At 39.4% G+C, this 27,202-nt stretch overlaps 1 protein-coding gene across 7 annotated transcripts in view; it reads left to right on the top strand.

Moving 5' to 3' along the window:
- Positions 1–27,202, top strand: part of LOC149925516 (uncharacterized) — a 60,990-nt gene that overhangs the window by 4,496 nt on the left and 29,292 nt on the right. For all 7 annotated transcript variants that reach the window (XR_016476977.1, XR_016476978.1, XM_090160754.1 and 4 more), the window contains exons 2-4: positions 9,577–9,981; positions 16,731–16,843; positions 19,398–20,285. Coding sequence is in view for 5 of the 7 variants with exons in the window: in XM_090160754.1 (XP_090016880.1) it covers positions 9,648–9,981; positions 16,731–16,843; positions 19,398–20,285 (1,335 nt within the window). In the remaining 2 variants the exon portion in view is untranslated. The remainder of the gene's footprint in view (positions 1–9,576; positions 9,982–16,730; positions 16,844–19,397; positions 20,286–27,202) is intronic.

The raw sequence follows: 27,202 nt of genomic DNA, 5'->3' as shown, positions 1-27,202 counted from the left end.
TATATTTTCACTCTATTTTTATCAATTTTCATTATTAGATTCTCATTGTTATTATTTCGAACTTAAAACTGGTTTTTCTCAAATAGGGGTTTTCAGACTTGCTTGACTCTTGCTCTAAGGTAGCTATCTACAGTAGTAACGTCTCTCTTGGGGCCCGTAATCATATTTTCCCGGGGCCCGGGCCCGCTCTCGGTGACCCCGAGGGAGAAGTAAAAATAAATACGTTTTTGGTTTTATTAAGAAAATAAAATTCAATTTTAAAAGAGGTTGAAGTTTATGTCGAAACACTCCTTTTCCCTATCGTGGCCTTTTTCTCCAATATTATTGAATTATTCATTTTCCCAGTCATCGTTCTTCGAGTAAAACTGAACAAATATATTTTACGTCGCCTGAAAGCAAAAACCAAGTAACGTTTTGAAAAATATTGATTTAAATATTCGAAAGCTGAAAGTTCTTTATAAAAAAATTATATTTGGCCGTTTATTTGTGATAAAAGACTGCGGGCTTTCGCCGCTGGTATCAGAGTACATCGTAGAATTTAAATAACTCTCTAAAGCAAAAACCAGATAATTCGTGTTACGTGGTTACGCCCTTAGTCTACCACTAAAGTCTAAAATAGTGTTGAGCTGTTACCAATACTTTCAGTGCCAAATTCAGTAGCGTATTCATAAATGCGGCAACGTAGAAGGACTATGTAAATGTTCAGAGGGAGTCAATTTACTGCAGTTTTGAAGCGAGGAAATATTTATTCGTGTATGAGCAAAGTAATCTTCAATTTAAGCCCTCGATTATTTTATAGTGGCATGTAAATATTTAGTCAAACCATTTAAGCCCTCGATTATTTCATAGAAATTATTTCACAGTGGTATATAAATATTTAGTAAAACCATTTAAGCCTTCGATTATTTTATAGAAATTATTTCACAGTGGTATATAAATATTTAGTAAAACCATTTAAGCCCTCGATTATTTTATAGGAATTATTTTACAGTGGTATGTAAATATTTAGTAAAACCATTAAGCCCTCGATTATTTTATAGGAATTATTTTACAGTGGCATGTAAATATTTAGTAAAACCATTTAAGCCTTGATTATTTTATAGAAACTATTTCATAGTGGCATGTAAATATTTCGTAAAACCATTTAAGCCATCGTTCAGGACACTAATTTATCCTAATAAATTATGTTTTTACTTAAATTAAGAGCCCGAGACTTAATTAAGAAATAAAAAGGTTTATTTACAATTAAAATCATACCGTATTTATTCACGATACAAAATACAAAAACCATTGTTTACAATTTTAATCTAAATAAATTGTCTATTAACAAATATGTCTATATACAAAGATTTTTTCCGCGTGGAGTTTGTAAGTTCTCTGCCTACTGGTTAAAGTGGTTTTCTCGCGAGTTCTTCGCTTGCCCCTTCCATAAAAACCTGAAGAGGTTAACGGCAGGGCCGCCGAAAGCGGGCACGGGTCCCGGAAAAATATCAATTTCGAGCCCCAATAAAGCCGTGACTATTGCATATAGCTTGACATTTTAGAGAAAAAGTATACCTAGTGTGTTCCAAATCGAGCCCTGAGGCTGCACGGGCCCCGGTAATTTGTACCGGCTTCCTCCTCTCCCGTAGCTGTAGGGCCCATCGAAGAAGCTCAAGGGGGGATGCAAATCAAGATTAACTTGGGAAAAGTTTTCAGGGCTCAAGGGGGGTGGGTGCAAATTGAAGGGGCCCGCGAGTAAGTTTGACAGCGGACCCCAGGATACCTCTGCACGGCCCTGGACACTTTCTATTCTTCACATACAAAAATTTTACTGAGAGCTATTCGCAAGACAGACTGCATTATGGGTTTCGTCACCGTTTTGCGTCGGCTTGCTAACGCGTCATGCACGTAGCCTTTGACAGCGCCTCGCTAGGGGGAGATTTTCTTCTTATGATGACGTCACTTCGTTACTAGCTCTCAGTAAAATATTCCCCAAAGTGACAAACTAATGGAACAAATATTATAGACTTATGGCTTAGTTGATAACTATTATTACATATACAACTTTTAAAGGTAAACTAATTTGGTATGAAGTAAGCAGTGTGAACCGCAAAGGTTGGTACACCGGTAATATCATATTAATGTCTACTGCGTTACGAATATTGGTACCACCTGTTATTTCTATAGACTAGCGGTTTTATTATTCAACCATAATATTTTGTCAACAGAAAAACACCTTATACCGTAAGGAATTGAAAAACCTTTAAAATTTCAAACCAAAAGAGAAATAGTATCTAACTCGTCAATTTTTAAACTCCATAGAGATCCGGGATTTGGAATCATTGTTATTCTTGAAAAGAACGCGTTAGGGAGTTGCAACCGCGGCTCGACGTAGAGTATTCATTTTTTCCGTATACGTAAGAAACCTTTGAAGTACAAGCCATTTGAGGGTGAGGACATGGCAGTTCTCTTAAACAATATTATTTTATCCCAAGGGTACACGATAGTAGGGCTTCCTGCAATGATAATAATAATTGACCTATCGACCTGGTTAGCTCCCGAGGGGGGGCGGGGCAGGGGTCCACTTCGCCATGAAGTCGCCGACCTCTTAGCCAAGCCACTCACGTTCCCGAGAAACCTCCTACAGTTTCTTTCACTGGCCAGTTTTCCATCAGTTTTCGAAACCTTTCTCTGTTTTTTTAGGGATGATTTTTAATCCGTAAGTGACTTCGGCAACGGAATTTCCGATCGCAGTTTTTGTACTCTTGTCGTAAACGATTAAGTTTCGCTCGGAGCTACGGACGATAAACGTCTTCGTCGCTGTCTGAAGAATTTCCAATAGCACTAAAGAGCTTTAAATGACAGCAATTTTCTAATGACGGAATTGGGTGGTGCTTTAGATTTAATATTAGTTTGAACTTAGTCACCTGTCACGTTGACTTTTTATTTCGCTAAATTAGCTGCCAGTGTGACATTTAAGTTAGCTAAATTAGCTTTCAGTGTGACATTTAAGTTAGCTAAATTAGCTGTCAGTGGGACATTTAAGTTAGCTAAATTAGCTTTCAGTGTGACATTTAAGTTAGCTAAATTAGCTGTCAGTGGGACATTTTAGTTAGCTAAATTAGCTGTTAGTGTGACATTTCAGTTAGCTAAACTAGCTGTCAGTTGGACATTTAAGTTATCTAAATTAGATGTCAGTGTGAAATTTACGTTCATTAAATTAGCTGTCAGTGTGACATTTACGTTAATTAAATTAGTTGTCAGTGGGACATTTAAGTTACCTAAATTAGCTGTCAGCTGGACATTTACGTTAACTAAATTAGCTGTCAGTGTGACATTTAAGTTAGCTAAATTAGCTGCCAGTGTGATATTAAAGTTAGCTAAATTATCTGTCAGTTTGAAATTGAAGTTATCTATATTAACTGCCAGTGTGACATTAAAGTTAGCTAAATTAGCTGTCAGTTTGACATTTAATTTAGCTAAATTAGCTGTCAGTTTGACATTTAAGTTATCTAAATTAGTTGTCAGGGTGACATTTGAGTTAGCTAAATTAGCTGTAGGTTTGACCGTCAAGTCCGTCAGTAAATTATATTTTTATTTAAGAATTATTTATTTGATTTAAATCATTATTATAATTGACTTTTGAACATCCTATTTCTCTTTTTCTGTTGAAATGATTGACGTTTTCCTTATATCGGTTACATGAAATATAGTTTCAATAACCTCACCACCATCTATCGGCTTTAAAAATAACTATTACGATGGTCTAACTGGATAATTATTATATTGATTTAATACTTGAGTTGCATGATTTGTGATTGATCACGAAACTGTTTTTGACATTTTCATTAATTTGCTGAAGCATATTATATCATTTAAATGAATTAATTTTGTTTTAACAAAATTGATGTATATCAAACCAAACTGGTGGGATTGTACACAGATCCTATTGTATTATGTCTAAGATGATATATCGGCGATGGAATCAGTGACGTTTAACCAGAAGTATACGATATATCTATATTACTCGTTTGTAATACGTAACTTCTAATTTTTCATACTTACATTCTTAAATGTAAGGAACCTGAGAATGTACATAATTGATTTTATGGTCTAGATTGATAGTGGTCTCATAAGCGATATGTTAGAAGCGAGGGGTCGGACATTCCCAAAAAAAGCGTACGGGATTTCGAAATCTCTGTGATTTCCCGAATTCGTCAAAGATTTCGCGATTTCGTCTGAGATTTCACGATTTCATCAAAGATTTTGCGATTTCGTCAGAGATTTCGCGATTTCGTCAAAGATTTCGCGACTTTGTCAGAGATTTCGCGACTTTGTCAGAGAGTTCGCGACTTTGTCAGAGATTTCGCGACTTTGTCAGAGAGTTCGCGACTTTGTCAGAGATTTCGCGACTTTGTCAGAGAGTTCGCGACTTTGTCAGAGATTTCGCGACTTTGTCAGAGAGTTCGCGACTTTGTCAGAGATTTCGCGACTTTGTCAGAGATTTCGCGACTTTGTCAGAGAGTTCGCGACTTTGTCAGAGATTTCGCGACTTTGTCAGAGAGTTCGCGACTTTGTCAGAGAGTTCGCGACTTTGTCAGAGAGTTCGCGACTTTGTCAGAGATTTCGCGACTTTGTCAGAGAGTTCGCGACTTTGTCAGAGATTTCGCGACTTTGTCAGAGAGTTCGCGACTTTGTCAGAGATTTCGCGACTTTGTCAGAGAGTTCGCGACTTTGTCAGAGAGTTCGCGACTTTGTCAGAGAGTTCGCGACTTTGTCAGAGAGTTCGCGACTTTGTAAGAGATTTCGCGACTTTGTCTGAGATTTGGCGACTTTGTCAGAGATTTGGCGACTTCGTCAGAGATTTCTCGATTTCGTCAAAGATTTCGCGATTTCGTCAGAGATTTTGAAATTTGGTCAGAGATTTTGCGATTTCGTCGGAGATTTCTTGAGAAGTGTACGGGATTTTGTACAAATGTCCGACCCCTCGGTTAGAAGCGTTTGTGTATTAGTTTGCGTATTAGTTAAAAAAATTATGAAGAATGTATTTATTTATAATTAGGGATTACGATTATGTTGAGGCGAATTTTAACGTTTCTCCCAGTGCACCTGGCGGTCTACCAGCCAATCAAATAGGAACCTGTATCTCATTCGTTTCCCTAAATCTTACGTTTTTCCTTGCCCCTTCTCGTGACGGGTGAAAACTAGACAGTGATACCCGCTAATCGTCTCAACATTGTCATTATCCCTAAATACAATTCGTAGCTTGCACGTGGGTGTGGACTATTTTGTTGCCATGGTAACGAGTTTTGGTTGGCCATGACATTAAAACGCCGATGGTGGTTACGTGATTATTTTCTCAAAGATAATATAGTCACGTGGTGTTTGCCTCTTGATTTGTGACGTAGTAAAATGTAATGGCGGCCGTTTTAAGGCGGAGCTTAGCTATGACGTATGCCAATGACGCGACGAGCGAGGAGAGAATAGTTCTTTTTATAAAGTAATGTGGCCTTCTTGTTCAAATGCTGCTCTTACGTCACAGTCTCTTACTTTTACAAGTCTACTAGCGCGTGCTACAGTCGCCCGAGGAATATAGCTTTTTCTAGCGCGCGTGCAAGTCGCTCGTGCGAACAGTGGCGTAGATAGCATGGGTGGCACCCGTTGCGGGTATCATAATGCGCTACTTACTAGTCAAAACGTGTAAAAAACTTTTTTCGAATTTCTCTAGTTTATGTAAAATTTTATTTTTTTCACGTGCGGTTGGGTGTCACCCCCAAAACGGCCCCAAACGGGTGGCACCCAGTGCGGGCCACCCTAGCCACCTCCCTCCCCTAGCTACGCCACTGCGTGCGAAGAATATACTAATAAAGCTGAGTCTTGTAACATTTTAACAAGTTTGGCAAAACTACTTTTTATTTTATAAAATCAACTATTAAATAAATTCTTGATATTATACAGCCGATAGTGACATTTCTCCTCGGCCGACTTGTTTGGAACGTAAACCGTAAAGCCCTGGGATAGAAGGGGGATCTTACACTTAGCGTTTCTATTCGAGAGTCTATTTTTATAAAGGATCTAGGCGTGTTTCTAGGACGTAAAAATGACGAAGGGACTCGCCCATTTTCCTCAGTACTCTTTCTTTTCTCGAAGGGTTACTAGGGCCAAAATACGTCATTAAATTCTAATGGCCCCCCTTTCCTTTATACCGACGCTAATGGTTCGAACTCCCTTTGGTCGCTATAGACCTTTAAGATGTCGACAAGTTTTCGGTTACAATCGAGGCCCGCTATTAAATTCATCGTCTCGTGATGGGCTGGCCGGAGAAGATGGTTATAGCGTGTATGTGACCCAAATTCGATAAATATCAGGTGAGAGTTAATCGGGGCTCGCGAAGAGAAAGTGCGGCCCGCGTATAAGTACGAAGAGAAAGTAAGTGTACGTTCAAACAGGCGGGGTGCAGGGAGAAGATGGCTTTTAGGGGCGGGACCCGTGCATCATGCAATGGCCTTAAAATAGCGGACGTTTTTCCGTCTACTAAATGATGGGATTATGGAGATAAATACTTAATGGCGTTTTAATCAAATACTTTCGATAGTTAATCGCCTTAGCCGCGTTTCCTATCTAAGGTAATTACATAACCCGACCACAATAGGATTGGCTGAAAATGGTTTTTTAACGGTTATTTCGACCGTATTAGCCGAATTCTCGATTTTCGGGAAGATCCACAAGCTAGTTTTTGTGATAAGGTATACAGGATATTTAGAATTTTGACTTTAATCTCTATTTAACACCCCAGTGTATTATCTCTTGAATGGCTTGGGGTGGAGTGAATAGCACTTTCGCCTGCAAGAGGATTTGGGCTCGATCCCAGCTTGTGACACTGGGTGAAAACTCCTTCCGCGTAGAGTTTGTAAGTTCTCTCCCTACTGGTTAAAGGGGTTTTCCCCCGAGATATTCGTTTTCCCCTTCCATAAAAACTTGTTGAGGTTAACGGTAATAGTGAGTGTAGGGAGCTGTTGTCTCGCGTGGCATGAAGGGCTGGCGATTTAACTCGGCCACCTGAATTAAAGGCATTAAAATTCGCTAGATGATTTAGGCCTTGGGTATTAATTAGCCTAGCTGAATATTAATATTATTATTATTATTAAAAACAAGCTTATTTCATTTTGCAGAAAGAGGGTCATCACATAATTTTCTATAAAACATAAGAGTTTAAAATGTTTGGCGGTTGGCACTTAAAAAAACCCTATTTATAATTAATTTTTCAATCATTTTATTCGTATTTCCCATCCACGATTTATTTAAATCAAGTTCAGCTATGATATTACTCCAGGTAGCCAAAAGTCGCTCGATGACTTAGGCCTAAGGTGGGCCTTGGGTATTAGCCTAGCTGATTATAAAAAGGATACTACTCGAAAACGTATTTTTTTTTATACAGCAAACAGAAAATAGCGCGTGAAAATTCTTTATTTAACGAAATAAAAATAAAAAAGTCGTGCGTGAGCCATCTTCTATAATACATTTTTTTACTGTACCTTTAAAACTGCCCTTACTGGCCGGAAGATGGCACCTAGGAGCAACAAACACAAGGAGAACGCAGCTAGCCTTTAAACACGCTAACGAAGGGTTGTGTACGAATTTCATTGGACGAGCGTCACGAGCCTTTACGCTGAACGTTTTACGGCCGGGGGGGGGGGACAATTTCCGAATTTTCCCCTTCCGGCGGCAGCAGGCGCTAAAGCGTCTAGCCAATGAAAAACGTACACAAGAAAATCCACGACTTTTGACGGGTTGCGTTCTCCTTGTTTGGGGTGTTGCGTTTGTTGCTCCTAGATGGCACGCTCTTAGAAAAGCCGCATCACATTCGAGACATAAAAAATTTAATTAACTACCAGCGATACATGTCCCTCTTGGGGTAGGTGGTCTGTGGCTTAACTGAGAAATCGCCAGAGATTTTCGTCGGGTAAAAATTAATATATTTCGCACTGTGACTACGATAGAGGGTGATACTTTAATTGGTCTTTATTTTATTACTTAAAAGCATTCCGAGAAGTTTTCTTTGGAGCCGCCATTTGCTTTAAGTTAGTGAAGGCTTTTGTATGAGCATCGCTATAAAATAATAAAACAGTAACAAAAACATCATAGGATACGTATACAGGGTGTTTCAAAAGGTGATGCAAAAATTTTAAGAAGTTGTAGGGGGTGAGTCGAGAAGTATGCCTGTTTTTTTTTTAATTTTCCTACGATGAGTTAAAAGAGCGCCAGAGAGCTTCAAAGTGTGGCCTACTAGCCCCTGGAAGTAGGCTGCAACAAGCACAAAACCCACCTTTTGAAACATCCTGTACACAAGAGCGTTTAATTAGATTTTAGGTTTATCCAGTGGCCTACTACAAGTTATATAGAAATTCTGGTTTCCTCGAAGCATTTATATGGCTACAACACGAGAAAATAACTTGCTCTATGCGAGCACTGCATTGCGGGTTGATACGCTTCTTACACCTGCGTCGACAGTATTTGAAGAAACTGCCTTGCAGTATAGTCCAAAACGTGCATTGGGGCTCTTATAGCACGAAATTACAATTTTGATATTATTCTGATTAGAACAGTATGATTTCTGTTAATTTTTGTCTCAAAAGAGTGAAGTTTTTAAACGGTTTCTTTAATTGAAATGGCTAACTAATTCCATTAAGCATTCCGCATCGTGGCAGTTAAGAAACAAAAATACTTAGTTGCTAATTTTATGAACGTAAGTTTTTTTTCTAACAATACGTTTTACAAATTCGCTCCTTTTATTTTACCATTTCGATAAAAAATACGGTTTAAAGCCGTTAAATTATAGCAGCGTTCACACCATGAGAAAAAGTAATTGGTTCTGGGCTTCTGGCACTGGTTCTTCGCTTGACGACTTAGGCCAAAGGTGGTGCCTTGGGTATTAGCCTAGCTGATTTAGGGTTGTTAATTTTCCGGAAAAATAAAATGCGGAAAAGTTTCCGAAATAAAGTACTTTGTGGATTAACCAGAGAGAAATTTAAAAAGTTATACGTATAGGTTGATATTTTACAACTAGGAGCAACAAACACAGCACCCCACACAATTAGAACGCAACCCGTCCAAAGTCGTGTATTTCCTTGTGTACAGTTTTCGGAACGGAAAAATTCGGAAATTGTCTTCCCCCATTCCGTAAAACGATCAGCGAAAAGGTTCGTCCAATGAAATTTGTACGCAACACTATCACTTGCGAGTTTCTCTCAGTTTCGTTGGTTAAAAACCGACTTAAACCGTTTTCTAATTTTTTGGCTATGCCTTAAATTTTAGGAACCATAGACTGTATCCGACCTCAGTAGCGAGTAGGGGACCATAGACCATAGACTGTATCCTTACACGACTCTTAATTGAGGTGGACAGGGACACTCGCCAAACGATTAGTGTCCGTAACGAGCGTAAACAGAGTTTAAGAGGATACTAACAGCCTTAAAGTTTCGTTAAGCGAAAGTGAAGCGTCATTAGGTTCTTAGGCGCAAGAAGGAAAAGGTCAAAACATTAGCGACATCGAAGCTAAAACTATTTTTTCCGATTGATCTATTTTCGAATTAGGAAATCGACTAGCGTTTGGATTAAAGAGTAGAACAAAACGGGAGTGACGACGGAGGAGGTCGGAGACCCGGATGTTGGGCGGCGGTGGTAAGACGGGTCAGTCGGCGTCGGCGTCGGGCCGACCGTCGTCCGCCCACGCCCGACTGCCAGCCATCGATTCCTCGCAATCGTCCGAAAGTTCGTCCGAGGTCAAGGCGGAGCGGCTCCACGACCCCTTCGAGCAAGTGGTCCTCATACCCGTCTCCGTCCCCCAGCAGAGGCACCAGGCGTGGCCGCCCACCCTGACTGGTGGCGCCGGGGCCGCTGTCCAGCCGCAGATACTGCCCTTCGAATGCCTCACCACGGAATTCAGACCCAACAGCTCCTTCAACATCCACGGGAAATGTTTCAACTCGCAGTCACCCAGTAAGTACATTTATTATATTTATGTCATTATTTATTGGTTAGCACTTTCACCTCCCCTCGAACCTAGCTTGTGGCCTTGCCGGAAATCTCGGAACAGCTCCTTCAGCGTTGAGTTTGCAAGTTAAATCCCTGCTGGTTAGAGGGGTTTTCCCTCGAGCTGTTCACTTTGCCTTTTCTACAAAAATTTGTTGAGGCTAACGAGAATAGTGAGTGTAGAGAGCTGTTTGCGTGGCATGGAAGGTTTTCCACCACCCTCCTACGCATTTTAACCCAACCACCTGATTTAAAAGTTGCTAGCTGACTTGGGCCTATTCTGGTGCCTTAAGTATTAGCCTAGCTTATTATTACTATTACTATTAATATAATATTACTATTATTATGTTCCGTTATTATAATAATAATAATAATAATAATCAGCTAGGCTAATACCCAAAGCACCACCTTAGGCCCAAGTCATCTAGCGACTTTTAATTCCTTTAAACAGGTGGCCGGGTTACAATGCGTAGGAGGGTGGTGGCAAGCCCTTCATGCCACGCGAGCCAACAGCTCCCTACACTCACTATGAAAAAAATACTAATAGGCTATGTGTAGTAGTATTGACGTCATGCTCAAAAGTAAGGGCCAGAAAAATAGTCAACTAAACAGTAAACACAAATTATCAGATTATAACACTCCGGTTCTACCTCTCCACACGGTACCCTGCTCGCGACATATCTTCATTACGCAACGGACATAAATTTGATTAGTCAAATTACCCGAATCTTCCGTAACAAAACATCAAGCGGGGAAAAAGACAATGTTAAGCGCAACCTATCCTTTATCTCCCACCCTTTCAATTTCGTGATTAAAGTCGGGATTGGAACAAAAGGGGTTTCAATTTATATACAGTATATAAGCAGAAGGAAAGGCGAGATTTTACTCGGTACTAAGTAGCTCCCAAACAAAGAGTCGGGTCCTCCGAAGAATAAGAGATAACGTATATGGTCGGGGAAAGAAGAAAGAGTGAAGATGCTCGTCGCGTCCTTCGTCTCAGGGGCGGAATTAAATGAACCGATGAAAAGCCTCCCCATTAATTCCCGAAGACTTCAACTGGGTGCGAGACGCTGTCCCATTCCTCGGCTGTTGACGAAAGAAGTCCAAAGTTTACGCCTTGTAAAAAAAAGACGGAGGAAGAAAATCGTTTCCAATCGATATGACCATCAGCGCCTCTTCTTCGGGATAAATTATTTATCTCTCGGCCAGGCCTCCAAAATGCGATATTCCCTCCCCTTAAGATTAGGCTATTTGGCGGGGCTAGGTTGGAGGTCCCGGCTTAATTGGTTTTTAACGCGAAAATTCGGGGGTGGGGCCAAAGATCAGGAAGGGGGAGGGTTTCAGTAGCTTTTATAAACAGTTTGACACTAGAGCGTTATTAACATTTTTCTAGACTTGATTCGCGATCGATGAAAGCTTAGCTACGCGTAATGCGAAATTCCGTAATGTATCCATCTAAATTCGTCTTGCCGTAAGGATGGAGTTGCGTTCCGGAGTTTTATCGAAACTTGGAAACTTTTTACGTTACCTTGGAAAAAAGAAGTCACTCAACTCTCTTCGCCTTACTGCTCAAATAGACGATATTGGTCTAGACTTTTGCTCGGATCAATATTTCATATTGCCAACCGCGCAAAAAAACAGGCCTCTGCAAAAAAATGGATATGTATTTCCAGACCATTTCCAAGATGGGCTATACGCTTAAAATACGGTCGGGATAAAAGTTGTCGAAATGTAATCGCAACTGGAATGGACAATGTAGACTTCCCCCGAATAACAATATTCTTAAATTATCTTAGAAAGACCAGCTCTTTCATACAGGGTGCTTAAGAATTAAGAGGTATTTTAAAATATAACGGCTCCACCATAAGTTACGAATTTAATCGTTATTATAGCGGTGAATGGTGTTCACTGAATTTTCGCAATAAACAACGAAAATTTTAAATTAATGGTGATGATTGGGTTTGCATGTTTTACTTCTGCTGGGTGGTAGAGGCCCTCAAGGGGTTGGAGTGTGCAATCACTGGTGGCTTTACCGGGAGTCGGGGTCCGGCTCTTGTAACCCATAAGGGCGGTGGCGCACTGGGAGATGTTAGCTCCGTCCAAAGGGCACTATCTCCAACCTCCGACTTCGGCCCAGGCTAATGGAGAGGGGCCGGGCAAACTGGCCGCCTCGGCGGATTGGGTTGCCTGCTGTGGGGCTGCGGGCCTCCGTATGAGGGCACGGCGGACCCATCTCCCGGCCTTTTGGATCCCACCGGGATCTCCGGTGCCAGCTGTGCCGGGTTATGCGGGCTGCTGTGTGCCTGCCGTTCCCCTTTAGGCGCTCTCTCCAAAGGGCTTGGCTCCCTGCCTCTGTAGGTGGGGTGTCGGCCGGAGTTGCTAGAGCATCCGTTCTCTATCCCACTGCTGTGTGCGAAGTGGCGGGCTGGTCGTCCCATTGTTGCACCTTCTGCTGGGTTGAGCGGCTTGCGTCGAGGGTGCGACCATCAGTAGTAGGGTTCTGCTACCCATGCTGGTTTTGTCACCTGTCCGGGCTTGTGGATGCTGGCGTAGGGCATTCTGATGATAGGCCTCCGGTGGTGTGGTTTTTTGTTACCGGTACACCGGGCTATAAATTCTGCCTACATGCTGGGTGGTAGAAGTAACCGATGGCACTAACGAGGAGACTACCCGAGGTGATAATCACCGATTTTGTTGTAACTAAGTGGGTGTGTAGAACTTATGGTAATATGGAATTTCACCAAGGGAAAAGTTGCAGTGGACATTAGTTTTGCCATGGCAACCGAAAAGGTTTTTGACAAAACAGTATGTATATTTTCCCATTGAAAATAACATGGGAATCTGACAAATTTTAAAGGTACCCCCTGTAAACATTTTAATCAATTTCGAACTTTTTCATTATTTTTTTATTTATTTTTTAAATTTTTAGCATTTTAAAAAATTTACATTTTTTACTGTGGGGTACCCTTAAAATTGGTCAGATTCCCATGTTATTTTCAATGGGAAAATTTCCATTTTGTGTTGTCAAAAACATTTTTGGTTGCCAGGGCCAAACGGTTGCCTATGGAGACATTTCCCTTAAGGGTTTTTCAAGTAACATGAAAAATAATGATATTAATTCTAATTAAAATTGTTAATTTTGATCAAATTCGAACAACTTGATTCCATTTTATTAATTTCGATAAAATTCACTTATTATCAACTTTTTTATCTTCACATTTCGCTTTTCTCCATTTTTACCAATTCTGATCAATTTTTATATATTTTTATCAAATTGACCAAAATTCATCAAAATATCATAAAATTTATTTAAATTTGATCTTTTTTTTTTAATTTTTCACAGGGGGGACCCTTAGAAGTGCTCAGATTCCCATGATATTTTCAATGGGAAAATATACATACCGTGTTGTCAAAAACATTTTCGGTTGCCATGGCAAAACTAATGCCCATTGCAACTTTTCCCTTGGTGAAATTTCATGTTAACATAAGATCTCCTCGTGTAGTTTCCTCGTAAGTACCATCGGATTGTTTGTATTTAAATATTTGGCTTCGAAAATTATATTTTAAAATTGCCCGATTCCAATTCGACATTGATCAAAATTACAATCCAAAATTTAATCGACTTCATTCCAATAGACCATTCTGTAAAATACTACTTATGTGATTATTTACTTTTGTATATAGAGTGGCTGAAGGTTTGGCCCAATTTTTCATGAACCAGGGTGGCTCATTATTATTTTTTATCTGGCAAACATGCAACACTGGGTGGTTGGTTGATCAAGCTAAATAAATGTAATGTGTCTAGGATGATAAAATTTGCGAATAAGTAGATTAGTCCATTATGAAGAGCAATAAAAAAGCTAAACCCTAAACAAATTTGAAGAAATTTAAAAACTTACAAATAACTCCTACCGATAAGTATTCGAGCAAACAAAATGACGTGAAACTCGGACCAAATAGATCTTCGAGTGAAAAACTAAATTAAATTAAATAAAACAGCCATAATTTCCAACGGTAGACCGGTTCTGTCCTATTTGGGGCTTAATATGTCTAGCCTGAGTGAGGACGGAACATAAGCCAATTTCTTAAAACCAAAGAATAATGAAAGTTGCCAATCCTACAGCAATAGCTTTAGAGTCTTTGCCAAGCTCGGATTTTATAGAATGGTCAATTTGATCCGAACAGAATGGTAGTGTCTTGATTCTAGTTTTACTTCACGAAATCATTTTTAAATGATCAAAAATCCACGAAACCCAAGGGAGTCGTTATATTGGTATGTTCCCATTTAACCCATTTTACCTTCTCCCAAAGTTATCAGTTCTCCCAAAAACATGGTGTCCCATTTGTCCCAATTCCATTTCTCCGAACCGGAGTTCATTTAACCCAAAAATATGTATTCCCATTTTTCCCAACGATCAAGTTTCCCAAAAAAATTGATTCCCATTTCTCCCAACGATCAAGTTTCCCAAAAAAATTGATTCCCATTTCTCCCAACGATCAATATTCCCAAAAATATGGATTTCCCTTTCTCCCAATCATTATTTTCCAAATATATGGTAATTGCGCGGTTAGGTAGGTTAGGTTAGGTTAGGTTAGTAGGCATATCCTAATTTTAGTAATATAAAGAATTACTTGGACTTATTTCATGTAATATATACCTAGTGTAATTCCCAAAAATATGGATTCCCCTTTCTCCCAATCATTATTTTCCAAATATATGGTAATTGCGCGGTTAGGTTAGGTTAGGTTAGGTTAGGTTAGTAGGCATATCCTAATTGTAGTAATATAAAGAATTACTTGGACTTATTTCGTGTAATATATACCAAGTGTAATTTTGGGACAAATGGGATTTGGGATAACTATTTTGGGACAAATGGGATTTGGGATAACTATTTTGGGACAAATGGGATTGGGACAAATAGGATTGGGAGAAATGGGATTGGGAGAAACTTGAATTGGGAGAACTATTTTGGGCGAAATGGGGGTAAACCGTTATATTCAGTTGCAAGTTTAGAATTCAAAATATTTAGTAGATTGGGCGGAAAGATACTAGCACCAATTTCCGGTAAGTCTTCGGCGTAAATAGTGAATTTCGTCTATTTTCTGTTGAATTTCTGAAGGTTCCTACGCTTATTATAAAAATCCATTTAAGAAATTTATATTGCGTAAATTTTAAAGTTATCAATAAATATTTAATGTAGGTTTTTATTTTTACGCTTCATTATAGCGTATTTTTAGTATTATGCTCCTAAACAATCATCAAATCGTACGTTTCTGTACGTCAACGTGGTAAGCTCGGGATTACCCGTTCTATACTTACCCTGGACTAGCCAAACGGATATTTTTAGGTATGCCTCACTTGTAGTACTAAAAATAAATTATTATTAAATCTTATCTAGGTTAATTAATTAATTATCACTTTGAAATATAACTCCATAGGTAGACGGTATTTCCCAAAATTATATAACACTTAGAAATTCAACCTTAAACAGACCAAATTCAAGATTCCTGCCGACGTTTTACCGGAAATTCGTGCTAGAAGCTATCCGCGAAATGCACTAGATATTTTGCCTTTCTTAACCTGCAACTGAGTATAGAATCTCAATACATGACGGCAGTGGCGTAACTAGGAACTCCGGGCCCCCCCGCGAAAAACGACTCGGAGTCCTTTTAAATAGCACCGATTTTAATCATAAACGTTTGGGGGCCCTATAGTTCTCGGGGCCCCCGGGGGCGCTTTTTACGCCACTGCATGACGGTCTTCGCCACGCATTAATTTTCTACCCAACCGGAGCATGCGAATAAACTTACCTTCTCTCGAAAGATTTTTTAAACTTCTGGTCAAACTAATATTTTTCCACTATATGCGAACTAACAAATGCAATATGCACAAGTTGTCCGACATTCGTAAAAATCCCGTACACTTTAGAGAAATCTTGGAATCAACTTGAAAATCCCGAAAATCAGTTCCAAGATCTCGAAATAAGCCTAAATAACCAGAAATAAACACGAAAATTGTGATATGTAATCTTAAACCAAATTGCTGATTTCGGAAATCACTTTGAGAATCTCGTACGCAAAATTGGCAAATTTCTCTGGTAAAATATATATTACTAACTTCTGGTAGTATTAAGGGCACTCCGTCATACTTACGGGGTAATTTTTACTACTTTTGACTCCGCTTTATATAAAGAAACCTCCAGTTTCCAAACGAGTACACTTAACCATACGTCAAAGCCGATTTCAAAAATAATCCTTTTCGAAACTCCGTATAGTTACGTTCGCGGACTTCACGTAGAAATAACTGAAGACTTATTTCTTATTCTAAGAATAGTTAAAGTAGGGAAAGATAGAGTACATTTATAGACTGAGGCCAACGGTATTACGATATCCTTTCCGATTTAAAGAGATGGAAAAACCAAAAGAATAAAAAAATTGAGAGTCGCTAGTAAAAAATAGAATGTGGAAACTTTTCCGAGGCAGTCAAAGAAGCGTGTCGTTTTGGAACCAATAAGGTTCTATAGCCTTTATCGGATAGGCAGTTCGGCTGCTCTTTCGCCATTCTTTACGGTTGCTACGACTACATCGTAGCCTGGAATTCCAAAAAGAAATTACATACAGCAGGCCTCGCTTTTTAAGCCTTTTCCATTCTCCTTTACATATCTTTTTGACGAGCTCTTTTCTGGATTTTTACACGGTGGTTTCTTACTTCGCAGGGTACTCGAGCTCTTCGACGTCACCACCGCCGGAAGACGTGGGACTGAAATTGTCGACGCTGGAGAAAGAAATGTTGGACAAATTTCACGATTTGAATTTGTTAAAGAGAGAGGTATATTTTCTATATTACGTCGTTTTTAGAACTTTAGTAATTTTTTTATCACAAAGGGAAGTTGGGGGATGTCTTAAGGGCTATTAAGTCGAAAACGACTTCAGTTGTAGGCGTCTCTATCCGGACAGTCTTGTTCGCGTTGCTAAATTAAGTTTGGCTTGGCTAAGTTAAAATTACTCGAAGGGGTTAGAATTGAAATTTTGCGAGAAGTTTTAAACAAAAGAAAAAGGGTTTTGTTCGAATTGTGCTGCAAATGGTAATATTTCGTTTGACCGAAAATTTGGGGTAGCTGTTTGAAATGTCTGAAATTTAATTCCAGGTGTCTGATATACATGGTTACAAATGTCTGAAATTTAATTCCAGGTGTTTTATATATATGATTACAAATGTTTGATATATTTGGTTACAAATTTATGATATATTTGGTTACAAATTTCTGATATATTTGGTTACATATTTCTGATATATTTGGTTACAAATTTCTGATATATTTGGTTACAAATTTCTGATATATTTGGTTACAAATTTCTGATATATTTGGTTACAAATTTCTGATATATTTGGTTACAAATTTCTGATATATTTGGTTACAAATTTCTGATATATTTGGTCCGAAATATTTGGTTAAAAATGTCCGAAATATTTGATTCCAAATGTCTGATATATTTGGTTACAAATGTCTGAAATATTTGGTTCCAAATGTCTGAAATATTTGGTTCCAAATGTCTGAAATATTTGGTTACAAACGTCTGAAATATTTGGTTCCAAATGTCTGAAATATTTGGTTACAAACGTCTGAAATATTTGGTTACAAATGTATGAAATATTTGGTCACAAATGTCTGAAACATTTGGTTACAAATGTCTGATGTATATGGTAACAAATGTTCAAAATATAGTTTCAGATTCCTGAAATATAGTTTCAGATTCCTGAAATATAGTTTTATGTGTTTTAAATTTGCTAAAACGAAATATTGAGACCAGATTTAACCAAATCTAAACTAAAATTTAATTAATGTTAATGAACTGTAGCCATATATATATATTGAAAACCCAAATTCAATCACACATAATGAATAGGTTTTTAAAAACGAATAAATGGGATAATTTAATTGTTAAATTCGAACAAATGCAATTCCATCATTCGCAGCACGATTCAAACGACTGCAAATTTGAGACAACCGCGAGAAGGCATTGAAAGACAATGTAAATATGTGAAAAAGTGTCTTAGTCTATTCTAAATAAGATTATGGTCTTACGTGTAATTGTCATTAAAAATAAAATAGTTTAAGGGGAATTGTCACCAAAACCAAAATTTACGAGGTTTTTTAGAAAATATATTAATGATTATGTCCCTGAAATTTTATAGTTATTGGAAAAGTATTTAAAAGTTACGCTACTTTTTCCGCAACCTACATCAAACGGCTCCAAAAATTTCAGAAATCGCGGTTGAACCTACGTGAAGCGCCAAAAGAATGAAGCGGCAAAAATTTGAGAAAAGGCGGCGTGTAAGGCATATTAAGAACACGATAAACTACAATCTACGAGTATAACTCGGTTGAAAAGCCAAGGAGAATGTCGTAGCAGATGACAGTTCCGACTGAAAAACGATAAAACCGGGGAAAATAATATTTCGTTCAAGAGATGGCGCTGCAGGTAGGTTCAACCAAGCGGTTCTGAGATTCTCGAGTCGGGGGGATAAAACCTCGGATAAAACACGAAATTTGGTTGCTAATAATAAATCAAATACTAGAAATATTAACATGAAATTTTTTGTATAACCATTTTCGGATGTCCTCTATCCATTTAAAGGGTTTTTAACCAATTTTAGGGTGGTGACAATTCCGCTTTAAATAACAAGGAGACGACCCGAGGTGTAACCCACCGATTTCGTTCAAACTCGGGGGATTGGTAGACCTTCATGTAACTTTAAAAATCCTAAATTGAATTTATTCAATGGATAACGGTTTTGCCATGGCAACGAAAAATGTTTTTGACAACATAAAATTGAAATTTTTCCTATTTAAGCCATATCGGTTCATTTTCACTCATTTGGTTCAAATTGATCAAAATGTGATCAATTTTGATTTTTTTCGTCAATTTTAAAAAAAAATTTATAATTTTGGTATTTTAAAACTTTTCAATTTTTTAAAATCTTTCACAGGGGGGACCCTTGGAATCGGTCCAAAATCCAATGTTATTTTCAATGGGAAAATTTCCATTTTATTTTGTCAAAACATTTTTCGTTGCCATAGTAAAACCGTTGCCCATTGAATAAATTCCCTTTAGGATTTTTCAAGTTACATGAAGGTCTACCAATGCCCCGAGTTTGAACAAAATCGGTGTGTAACACCTCGGGTCATCTCCTTGTAAGTTTGGGTGTGTCCGAACGAAAGACGGTTTTGAATGCGAACTCGGTCAGACCCCCCATTTCCTGGTCTCAATCTCGCGCTAGGAGGCGCTGTCATTAGCGGATAACCGCTTTCTCATCATTAGCCTTTCGGAATGGTGGTGGGAGATGAAATTAAATCTTACGTGTCGTTTCACGGGCGCAGGTGAGCGACTTGCAACACAAGAAACCGCATCGATCCAAACATAAGCCGAGCCGGATGGAGCTGATGCCACTTAGAAAGACACCGTCGGACGAAGATCTGGAAACGGAAATCGTTCTGCTGAAGAAGGACAAGCGCGCCATGGCCTACTTACTGGATCAGTCTCAACGCGACCTCAATAAACGAGACGCCGTCATCGAGAAGCTCAAGAAGACCAACGACGACTTGCAATTAGAAATCACTGCCGGCTCCGTTCCTGGTCCGGCCATCGGTCGAAGCCGATCCCTGAAAGAAAGAAGCTCTTCGCGACAATCGGACTACAAATTCGGTTCTCCAGTCTCACCGCCGGAACCCATCTACGTTAACGGTCTCGTGACGGTGGCTTCTTCGGCGGTCGAAGAAGGTCTCAAGTCCTGCTTGAGCCACGTCATGGAGAATCTGCTCAGTTGGAACATGTGCTTCAGTGAGAAGTTGAGAAACAGCCGGGACAGTTTGGAAGCGGCCTACCGGAAGTTGATTTCGGGAGAGGGTTTGGAGCACGACGAGTCAGAGTTCAAAGAATGCTTCGCGAGGTTCGCGGCGGAAATCTTGCGCGCCGAAAGGAACGTCCGCCAGTCACACAAGGACACGCTGAGGGCTTACGAGGAAAGGATGAACTCTCTGGCCGGACAATTAGGCGACAAGGACCGAGCCTTGAACGACTTGGCTGGACAGATCAAGAAGGTCTCGCGTCAGTTGGAGTTGCAGATCGAGAACGTCATGGAGCTACACGACGAGAACCAGTCGCTGCGAGAAATGATCGCCAGCATGGAGGAACGTCTCGAAGAGTACCGAGTGCAGCAACTGTCCACCGAGAAGAGACTCGAGGAAGAGAAGGACAAACACAAAAAGGTCAGTTGCTTTTTTTACATATGATCGTTTTATTTTACATTTTTATCATGACCCGATTAGAAGTGTAAAAATCAGGGTCGTCCTAACGTGAGGGCCCTTGGGTGCATTGCTTTGCCTAGGAAACTCCAACGCCCTAATAGTCCAGGAGCCCATGACAAAATAAGCATGTGATAAGGTACACGATGGGTCAAGGTATTTTTTAATTAGGTTAGTGATTTGTAACACAGAAATGTTTGTCTTACGGGTCAAAGTGGGGGCTTTCCGGAAATACGAACCACGTGACGTCACTTCCGGTGACCTTGAAAATTGATATGGCCTGATATTGGTATCATTCGATTGGTCTCAACGTGCTACTACCAAATATCGCTAAATTAACCTTCAAATCTGAACCAAGACGCGTATAAGATTAAAAAAAACTAATTTCGAGCCCCTCCCAAATTTACATGTATAAGACAAAATTACTTTTTTAATCTTATACGCCGTTATAATAAGTAAATAAGACCAACATATTGAGATAAAACAAAGTATTTTTAGAACGTTTTTCCCCAATAAAACGAAGTTTTATCTAAAATTTATTGGTATTTTTTGCTTATTCGAGTTGATCAAAAGGATGTGTTTAAATATTTGTAAAGCTGTCGTGAAAAGGGTTTGTGAGGCCAACACGTTTCATTCCCACGAAGCAATTCGGTTTTCTTTGATAAATAAATGTTAATTATAATCAGCTAGGCTAATACCCAAGGTACCATCTTAGGCACTAGAATGGCTGTTCTTCAAAAACTTAACCAACAAAAGCACAATGCTTTTCAAAAATGTGAAATCGTCCTCGTAAGCTTTTAAAAGTCAATAAACGTGTTCCTAGTATCCCAGAAAAAAACGCTTTACGAGGAATCACCCTTCAGCAATAACAATACGATCGCTAACACTTCGAATAAGGCACGCGGTAAAGTCCGTCCCAATTACGCAAAACGTCCATTTGAATTCAAACCGGGCTACCATTTTAAGCCGAACAATAGTCCGCGAATGTAAATTTCGAGATATACAGTGTCTCGCGCGTCTAAATCATTGGCCATCCAAACGGAGCTGGCGGCCAAATGAACTGAATTACGAAGACTTTCCTCTCCGTGTCGGTAAACAAGGGTTTACTAATTCATTGTATTTGCTCGGAGAGTCTGGCCTGATTAGCTTATAATAGGGGGGATGGAGCCGTACGTACGCTCCGTTTCCGCTTCGATTTAAGGTATAGAAGAAAGTGAGGGAGACGGTAAAGTTTTCGCTGGGTTGTTAGTAACACTTTGCGAGAGAGTTAGTCGATAATGTCCGTAGTGCCACCTGGGAACTAGCGAAGTAAGTTACAACGAATGAGCTTGGGCTTGAGCCACTTAAGCGGCCTCTAGGATAATTGCAATCGTGGCTATAAACCCTCTTGCAATTTAGTTCCCGCAACAAGCTATACTGATGCCAATTCCAAGTTGGGCTGTACGCCTCCGTAACGTGCACGGCGCCTTTAGGGATAGCCCGGCTGTGCACTCGCCGAAAATCGTATGCGAAACAATTTTGCGTCAAGTTTGAAAACCGCTGTTAAGCCCCATTTTCATGCTCGCTGATAGCGGATAAAAATCGTCAAAATTCGCTTCCGCAACTCGCAAGCGTGAAAATAAAGCTAAAATATCTGTTTGAAACAGATCGACGCGGAAACTGAAAAGTGTGTAGCGGAAGCGGATTTTGTCGATTTTTACCCGCTACCAGCGAGCATGAAAATGGGGCTTAAGGCCGATTTTCAGTAGGGCCAAAACGCTACAACGGCGGCCGTCGACGCGAAAAAATCTCCGTAAGGGCTGGTTTTCTCAAGGGTAAAAACCCCACTACGACCTTTAAAATCTTCGTTAGGCCTAAAGCCGCATTTTCACGCTCGCTAGTAGCGGGTAAAAATACTGAAAATACGCTTCCGGTACTAGCTATCGTGAAATTTTAGAGCTAAGCTAAGTAGCGGACAATTTCAAATTTAACGGGTTTTCCAAGCGGAAGACGAAAATATCTGTTTGAAACAGATCGAAGCCGAAAATAAAATCCGCTTCCGCTGACAGAATTTTCAACTATTTTTACCCGCTACTACCGAGCGTGAAAATGCGTCTTAATACAATGTTTTGGCTAGGGCAAAAACGTTATCACAACGAGCGTTGTATTACGCCTAATATCATTTTTTGCGTCAAAACCATCCTTTAACCCAGTGGTGCCCATAAAAGATTACCATTTTGAAAGTCGAGATCGCCATTTCAAGGTTCAAATCACTAATAGCTAGCCGAGTTCAGGGCAGTGCAGAGAGGAGGCAAAATCCCTTGGGCCCGGCAGAAAAGGCCCACAAAAACAGTAGCTAGACCAGTTCGGGGTCGTGCAGAGAGGGGGCAAAATCCCTTGGGCCCGGCAGAAAATGGCCCACAAAAACAGTAGCTAGCCGAGTTCAGGGCAGTGCAGAGAGGGGGCAAAATTCCCGGGACCCAGCAGAAAAGGGCCCACAAAAACAGTAGCTAGCCCAGTTCGGGGTCGGGCAGAGAGCGGGCAAAATCCCTTGGGCCCGGCAGAAAATGGCCCACAAAAACAGTAGCTAGCCGAGTTCAGGACAGTGCAGAGAGGGGGCAAAATTGACGGTGCCCGGCAGAAAAGGGCCCACAAAAACAGTAGCTAGCCGAGTTCAGGGCTATGCAGAGAGGGGGCAAAATCCCTTGGGCCCGGCAGAAAAGGGCCCACAAAAACAGTAGCTAGCCCAGTTCGGGGTCGTGCAGAGAGGGGGCAAAATCTCCTGGGCCCGACAGAAAAGGGCCCACAAGCGTGCTTTTTTAGGGCCCGGTACCATAGGGGACCATAACCTAGCTCTTCACTAACATCCCATCTTTAAAATTTTATTTAGAAGGGCCCTGATTACATAATTTGCCCCGGGGCCCGAAATGCAATGTTACCCATTTTAAACGCGGCTACATGTATAAAAACGTAACGTAAATTCAGGAGAATGCTAAGGAGAATCAAGGAAGGTGCCAAATCGTAAAACGCGTTTCGGGTACAACGTTGTAAAAACGATGGCTCATAACGAAGTATTTGGTAGTATTTGCGTCTTATATCACTTTTGGTAGTAGTAGTAGTAGTAATCTTTAATTTGAAAAGTTTTATATGCCATGGCATTATAATTTAAAATAAAATAAAATTCCGTAATAAAAAGACTAGATACTTTAGTAGTAGTAGTAGTAGACTATTAAGTTCTTTATAACCTAAATACGTTCTTGGTTATATTTTGCAACTTCGGTTTAAAAAATAACATTTGTTCTCTTAAGACCCTTTTGTAAGCCTCTCCTGACAAACTGACAAGGGTATTATGGGATTGTCATTTGAAAATTAGCTTAAGAAATAAAATCGTGGTGGGACGTTATCGATTTGATAATACATTGCTAAATAATGGCTGCGACATACGATTTGAAAAGTGTCATACGTGGGATGGCTCTTTAGAAATTGCACACCTCTCGCGGATTACAAAAACTAGCATCTTTTTAAGTGGGATGGGTCAGTAGTAGGAAGCCCTCCAACTACGCAACGTCTTGTTTTTATTAGCTTTAATTACCGGCTAAAAAAAGTACGTGTTTTAATTTACATTCAGAATCTAATTACGCGAAGTAGTAAGCCAGGGTTTCTCATTTTTTGACCGCCAGACCAATTTTCTCAGCTATAATAGCCGCTATACTAGGAGAAAAGATCACTAAAACATTTTATAGCCTAAGGCTTAAGCTCCATAGCTAAGCCTTTGCCTTTTGGTGCCTTCGTAGTGGGGCTCGCGTAGAGTGATTTGATACGAAACTTTTACGATCGTTTATCATTTTTGGGGGAGCCGTGAAAATTGGATCGGCCAACGCTGTTCCTCCAGAGCGGAAATAGCTTTTACATTCTTCCGGAAATGTTAGAGAAAAAAAAACTAAAAACACTAAAATAATTGAAAAATTCGCGATTATCATCATAAAGGATTTTTTTGGCGGGAGGGACCGACAGTAAAAGACGTAACAAATTTTCATTTATTTTTGACACCAAAATTTATATAAACGAAATAATGTTTTGGAATTTATTTGAAGATGAAGCTCTCATAATTTTATTTTTAAAACCTTAAGAGACGCTTAAATAAAACCTGTTCAGCGATTTGCCTAGAAGAAGTAATACAGAGAGCCAGGACATACTCGTAAAAGCGTGATCTTTTAAAGCACGCTGCTTAATATTTCTATTTAGAAAAGCTCTTTCAATTTCGCTAGCGCTAGCAACTTTAACCTGACAAATGAAACTAACATAATACATAAACACGTGACTATTTTATTCAGTGACTCGCGCATGCGCTTAGGGGGGAAAGGAAAAAGAGAGCGGCATTTATTGAAGCGCGTTTTAAGCCACTTGAGTGATAAGGGAATAAATGTTGATGTCATGATTTATGTCAATTTTGGATCAGTCTCCTTGTTTTTGTTTTTCTAGAATAGTTATTTTGGTTATAGATAAAACTATGATCTGCATTCTCGAATACTTTTTTAACCATTTTTAATGACCATGTTGTTATTGTTTTAATAAATTTTAAACTTGACTAATAGGCCCTTCATTATAACATCTTCAAGGAAATCACCAAGAAGAAATATATCCGAGAGCCAGGACCTGCAAGTTACTGTTAATTTGGTGCATGTTGAATTAATGCAAATTTTTCCCCTTTACGTTATGCAACAAGTGTTTCCTTTTAACCAGTTAGTTTTTTTGGGATATTAAAGCTTAGCTAAAACACGACGTTCTGCTTATAGCCTTTTTACAGGTGAAAAGTTTCCATTATTTCAACAAGCACCAAATTAACAGTAGTTTGCAGGTCCTGGCTCTCTGGTATATTTCTTGTTGGCGATTTCCATGAAGATGTTTTACTAGAGGGCGTGGTGCCATCTATTTATGGCGAAGGAAGCTAAAATTTAAAATAGCCAAATAATAACGTCGTCAGAGCGCTCGGTCAGAGGGCCATTGTAGAGTATTATAGTTAGACGACTTATACTCTATTTAGTGGGCTTTAACCTAAATTATATATCGCATGTAAAAATATTGTTTATAGTTGCTGTAATTTGTAAGTATCGCATTTTTGTTTTCGACGCTAGCGACATCTATTGAAAAAGAGCTACTTCACGTGGAGCTCTATCAAAAAAAAGTAAAAAGAAAGTTTACAAAAAAGGTTTTAAAAGCACTTCTAGGTGGCAGCACCTTCTGGAGTCATAAAGCAAAGGCGAGCTGTCTGCGATCTATTGGCTTCGCTAAACCACGTGTTTAATAAGTTAATAATCACGTGATTCCGAAAAGCCAATCAACGCGAGGAGTTCCTAATTCGTCACACCTTTTAGGCTAGATTTTGATGCTTACTCAACTTGTTTTGATTTATACGCTAATGACATCTAGTGCGAGCGAATGCAACTAGACAGAAGCCGCCACTTGCTTTTAAAACTCCAACAAATATTTTGAATTAGTAATTTGGGCCATTTGCCGCAAAATTATTGGTTTGAGCTGTGGAATCGATTGGATTTCGGGGGAATATCTCTCTCTGGGCCGAAGTGGATTTAATCGGAGGAGACAGGCGTGTGGTGGCAGAGCCTAATGGGTTTTTAACCGGCCGACGCTCCAGGAAATTGCGCTACTAATCAATATCCAATATCGGAAAACCTACACACCAGAGAATTTTCAGATCACCTTACACCGCTTTATGGTTTAAACAAGTTCGTCTAGGCAGCCAACACCTATCTCTTCACGCGCTTAGACCCAATTTGTCCAATTAATCGGTAGTTAATTAAGCGGTGTCGATAGCAAACGTTTGTACACCTTTTGGATGACCAACACATAACTTTGTTCGGGTAGGTGACCGATTTTCAACTATTTGAAAGTCCTACAATGAAATTAAGCTATTTCGTAACGTCAGTGCCAAGGTTGGCACAATTTTGTGGTTTTTTCCACCTATTGTTTTCCTGTAAAAACCGTGTGGAAAATCGTATTTCCATGGTTTTTTCCACCTCTAGTGGCAAAATATTCAATAAAAAAATAATAAAAGCGGTATATTCTACTATTCTATTCACTCTTCTGGCCTTTTTTCATCTCTCCTATTTGCAATGACCAAATTAGTCACTTAATAGATATATCAATGATTAATTTAGCATGAAAAGAGTTTTTCCACTTTTTTTCCGGTTTTTACCAGTTTTTCCCACATGTCCCGGCAAAAACAGGTTTTTGCCGGGCTTTTGAGAACCCTGATTTACGTCAATGACGGGAATTTTGAAACCTTGAACTCATCATCAGATTACTATATGATATTATCAAAATAACAGACATATAATTTTCAATTTTGACGGGCTAAGCCTAATTTTTAAATTTAATACAAGAAACAGTGTAGCAGACGATAATAAAAAATACGCATATTCCCATTGGACAATTCATAGGCGTTTCAATAAATTCCGCTGTCTTTTTCTCTCCTACTCGCACGCGTGCGTGTCACTGAATAAAATAGTCACGTGTTTACGTTAGTTTTATTTGTCAGGCTAAAGTTGATAGCGCGCGCGCATTTTTTTCTGTCAGGAGGCGCGTGCGAAATTGAAAGAGCTTTTCTAAATTGAAATATTAAGCAGCGCACGCTTTAAAATATAACAAGTATGTCCTGTCTCTCTGTATTACTACTTCTAGGGAAATCGCTGAACAGGTTTTATTTAAAGGGGAACGGTCAAGCTTTAACCAGTTAGATAGTCCTATAGCCCATTAAAAACTAAAATTTATGGTGAAAACTGCATCAAAAAATATTGAGTGGTTAATTTTTAATTAAATAAAGAAATTTCGGGAAATTGAAAAGCGCGCGTCCGCCGCGACACCTGGTGAGAAGTCGGTAAGAC

The sequence above is a fragment of the Leiobunum rupestre genome, chromosome 10, assembly GCF_980474605.1.
Source record: "Leiobunum rupestre chromosome 10, qqLeiRupe1.1.hap1, whole genome shotgun sequence".
NCBI lineage: Eukaryota > Metazoa > Arthropoda > Arachnida > Opiliones > Sclerosomatidae > Leiobunum > Leiobunum rupestre.
This window is presented reverse-complemented; position numbering and strand designations above follow the sequence as displayed.